Below are 4,188 nucleotides of genomic sequence, written 5' to 3'. Positions count from 1 at the left end.
TAGAAACTACATCTTATAAAATAAGAAAATAAGCTATTAAGTCGCTAGAGACATTAAGATGGAGATGGTGTTTGATGTTGGTGTCCCAAAAATATGGGATGATGATGGTTGACGTTCCCTTGGTGGTGGTAAGATCGAGGTTGTAAAATGTGAGTTGGGGTTGATTGGTTGTGCAATAATGGAGGTAGTTTTCTTTAATGAAAATTTGTTTAAAACCAACTTATAAAAACCAAATTTTGTTGAAAATTATCTTTATCATTTTATTTTTTTTGTCAAAGTATATCTGTGTTGAAATTTTTTTTGTTAAGTCCCACCACTCCCTGTAATTGCTTGAAACAGAGGAGTTACGAAGAGGGGAATGAATGGAGGGAAAGGGGGGAAAAGAATAAAAGAAAAGTGGGGTTAAGTAGGTCACGTCAAATGTACATGATAGTAAACGCCCGAAATGAAAGATGGAAAGCAAGCGGGAATCCAATTTCTTCCTGTGAGCGATGGAATCGTCGACGGATGGCTGACCCCTACAAGAAGAGGAGGCGGGCGCTCAACCCAAAAGTCAATAGTTGTAATCCGGGGAGTGGTGGGATTTAACAAAAAAAATTTTAAAACAAGTGTGCTTTGACAAAAAAAAAATTATAAGATGATTTTCAACAAAATTTGGTTTTTATAAGATGATTTTCAACAAATTTTCCTTTCTTAAAACTGCCTTTTTTTTTTTTTTTTTTTTCCACAATGGCAACTATAATTGCCCCTTCTTCACTTCTTGTATCTACCCAAACAACAACAATAATTAAGACTATTTTTTCTTTCCTTTTCACTTAGATCCCAATCATTTTCTCTTTGCAAACCAAAGGCCCCGAAACAACTTAAATGACTTGGATTAGGGCACTAAATTTTGACTTGCTCCATCTCTAACTCGTTCAATAACAATTCCATATTACACCAAGATGATCCTCCCTCTTCAACCGATTTTCTAGCAACCTCACTTAACTCCTTTACCTTCTGCCTTACCTTCTTTCCCATCTCACCTTCCATCAACTCTTTGACCATTTTACTCAAACCATCCCACTTAACAAACCCTCTTGGTGACCCATCAATGGTCTCAACTCTCACTCCCACCTCGATCTCCTCGGCCACCATCTTCGCGTTCAAATGTTGTTCCGCCATCATAGGCCAAGCCAAGATCGGTACACCCGCACAAATGCTCTCTATCACCGAGTTCCACCCACAATGACTCAGAAACCCTTGGACATTCCTATGTTCAAGTACTTCCCTTTGCTCAACCCATCCTCTTACAACCAACCCTCTTTCCGTCATTCTCTCCTCAAACCCTTCCATAACTTCTTCTTGGTTAGGTTTTATCCTTAAAGCCCATAGAAAACATGCTTCCGATTTTTCGAGCCCGGTTAAAATCTCCTTCAGTTGCTCATTACTTATCTCACCTTGTGACCCGAACGCAATGTACATGACAGGCTTTCCTTCATCCAACTTTTTATCCAACCATTTGTTCCATTCAGGCTTCTCCGGACTTTCTAACGTTGTTTGCTTCTCAGCCAAACAAAGCGGGCCAACACACCAAGATTTAGGCTCATCTGAGATTGAGTTCATATATTCCACAAACGGTTGCTCAAGTTCACTAAAACTATTCATAATAACACCACAGCTCATTATAATGGAATTACGAAACTTGATGTTAAAATCGAACTTTGGATCTTGAGTATCAAACTCATTAAAAGAGCTATCAAAATCATCTTTTCGTAGCTTAATCAAAGGAAACTCTGGTACTTGGATTAACTCATCCTTGGACTCGAGCCCCGAAAATACATTGTTAACCAACACTGACCTTGAAAGAGCAGAAACATACATGTTCATACCGAAGATGACTAATCTACGGATATTAAACTTAGCTGCTGATGGTTGAGTCCAGTAGAGAAAACCATCAGAAATGAAGAAACTAATGGGGTTGTCTTGTTTTTGTATATTTTCGAGGGCGCTATCAAAGTGAGGTTGCAGCGTTTCAGTTGCGAAAGCAAATGAGTGAAAGAGGGACATAGACGGGAGTCGATCAGTGCTTTCGACTCCCGTGGGAATGTCATCGTTGGTGGATGAGAAGGGAAGGGAAATAATGGTGACGGTGTTAGGAGAGAGTGTCGAAAGCGAGGCCGAGATAAAGGGCTCGTTAGCCGGGGTGGTGAAGATGGTGAAGGTGGCTTTGGGTCGATGGTTGTGTATGAGTTTGGTTAAGTGTAGAAGAGGAATGGTGTGGCCTTTGGACATGAAGGGGAATAACGCAATGTGTAAATGTTGGGGAGTTGTCATTCTTCTATTTTTTTACTTTGTGAATATTTTGTTTCTCTAGATTTGTTTGTAAGAACTATCATTTTAATAGAGGCTTTTGGTGAATATAATATAATAAGAAACTTGGTAATAGATTCATTCATAAAAGCATTAATAAGACCTTTAAGAGTACAACTGCCAATGGCGTATCCATAATGGTTGTGTTCCCCAATGCTGGGCTACCCCCGAAGTTTCAAATGCCCGACATGGACCGCACCAACCTGAAGCCCCCGGGTTTGGCGTGTTCAAATACTCGAACCCAAGCAAGGAGCTTCAATCTTCCCTCATATAAGTAGTTAAGTACATTATAATATGATATGTATAATTATTTACTCCATCTATTTTTTAATTTTTGAATCATTGTAAAAATATATACTCTATTTGAGGGTAAAAGATACCTTAAGTGGTTAAAATTTCTTTCCTAGTTTCAGAATCTTGGAATCGATAAAAAATAACTCCCTTCATTTTTTTAATATTTTTGAATTTTTTTTTAACTATTATAAAATGAATAAATTTTATTATGTAATACGGAGTACTACACTATCTATTGGATTAATTACAATATTTATGTACATAGCTTCATTTTTTTTAACACCCCAAAAAAAAACAAAAATTACTCCCTTTATTTTTTTTAATATTTTTGAATTAATTTTTCAGATATTATAAAATGAATAAATTTTGTTATGTAATACGGAGTACTAAACTATCAATTGAATTAGTTACAATATTTATGTTCATAGCTTAAATTACTTATTTTTTTTTTACAAATTTTATCAATAGACAATTAGATATATAAATGGTCAAAATTATGTCTCATCAAATATGTCAATTAAAGTGATGCAAATATAGAAAAAATAAAAATAAAAAATGAAGTACTCACAATAATCCATACCCGTTTTCATTATCCTATACTCTTTATTTATTGACCAAGCTACTTGCTTATATATAGTAGTACTTCCTCCGTTTTATAATGTTAGTCTCATATATTAGTTGGGCGTTTCAAAAATATCTACTCATATTGAATATGTTTCATTTTTAACTTAATTTTTTTGGAATTAATTGGTTATGGATTATTGATGACATGACTCTAAGTAAGGAAATTTCTACCTTGAATTATGCAATTATGACTTATGCTTTCCTAAAAAAAATCAAAAAACTTAAATAAGGTAAACTAATTATGAATTATTTTGTATTTTAATTTTAGATTTCAAATATTTTTCTTTTCTTATTTTATGTGATTCATTTCATATGAAACTAACGTTATAGGGTTTTTCATCTGGTACTACTAAACTTTTGTCTTTTCCATATGGTACTCAAATACATTTTTTCTTCCAAACGGTACCACCCAAGTTTATAGTTAATTAATTAATACAGTGACACTCCATTAATTAAAACGTTAATTATATGATTAGATTTGAGTTAGATAACTAGACAAAAATTACGTTTTAACCCTTGTCCTTGCCATTTGTCTTCGAAAGGACAGGTGTGTCTTTCTTGGACAACTCAACTCATCCTTTCCTCTTTCTTCCTCCTCTAGCTTTTGTTCTTTAATGGAAGAATTATGCTCGCCTCTTTCCTCTTGCTCTATTCTTGCACTCACAAGTAAAAAAGATGGAATCATGAGATTGAGCACAGACCTCCTTTTTTACTCATATGTCCTATGCGCTCCTCAGATTATTCATGTCTTTCTTTTATCTCCTTTTCAAATTTATTTTTTTTCTCTCTCTATTGAAAATTTCTGTAGTTTTTGTTTTCATGTTTATATTAATGGGCTTTTTATATATTTTTGTAATTGGTTTTTGTTTGAATTTCATGTCAATTTTATTGTTTTATGTTGAATTTGTTTGAGAATTT

The 4,188-nt window shown here is 34.3% G+C and overlaps 1 protein-coding gene across 1 annotated transcript; it reads right to left on the bottom strand.

The window, feature by feature from the left end:
* Window positions 1-712: 712 nt before the first annotated feature.
* On the bottom strand, window positions 713-2,624 carry LOC110735037 (UDP-glycosyltransferase 90A1-like). The gene has a single exon (XM_021915160.1). It carries the CDS (start codon window positions 2,314-2,316, stop codon window positions 886-888), a length of 1,431 nt encoding a protein of 476 aa, XP_021770852.1. The 5' UTR covers window positions 2,317-2,624; the 3' UTR covers window positions 713-885.
* Window positions 2,625-4,188: the final 1,564 nt, after the last annotated feature.

The sequence above is a fragment of the Chenopodium quinoa genome, unplaced genomic scaffold (assembly GCF_001683475.1).
Source record: "Chenopodium quinoa cultivar QQ74 unplaced genomic scaffold, ASM168347v1, whole genome shotgun sequence".
NCBI classification, from domain to species: domain Eukaryota; kingdom Viridiplantae; phylum Streptophyta; class Magnoliopsida; order Caryophyllales; family Amaranthaceae; genus Chenopodium; species Chenopodium quinoa.
The sequence above is the reverse complement of the archived record's forward strand: the minus strand, read 5'-3'. Positions and strand labels throughout refer to the sequence as shown.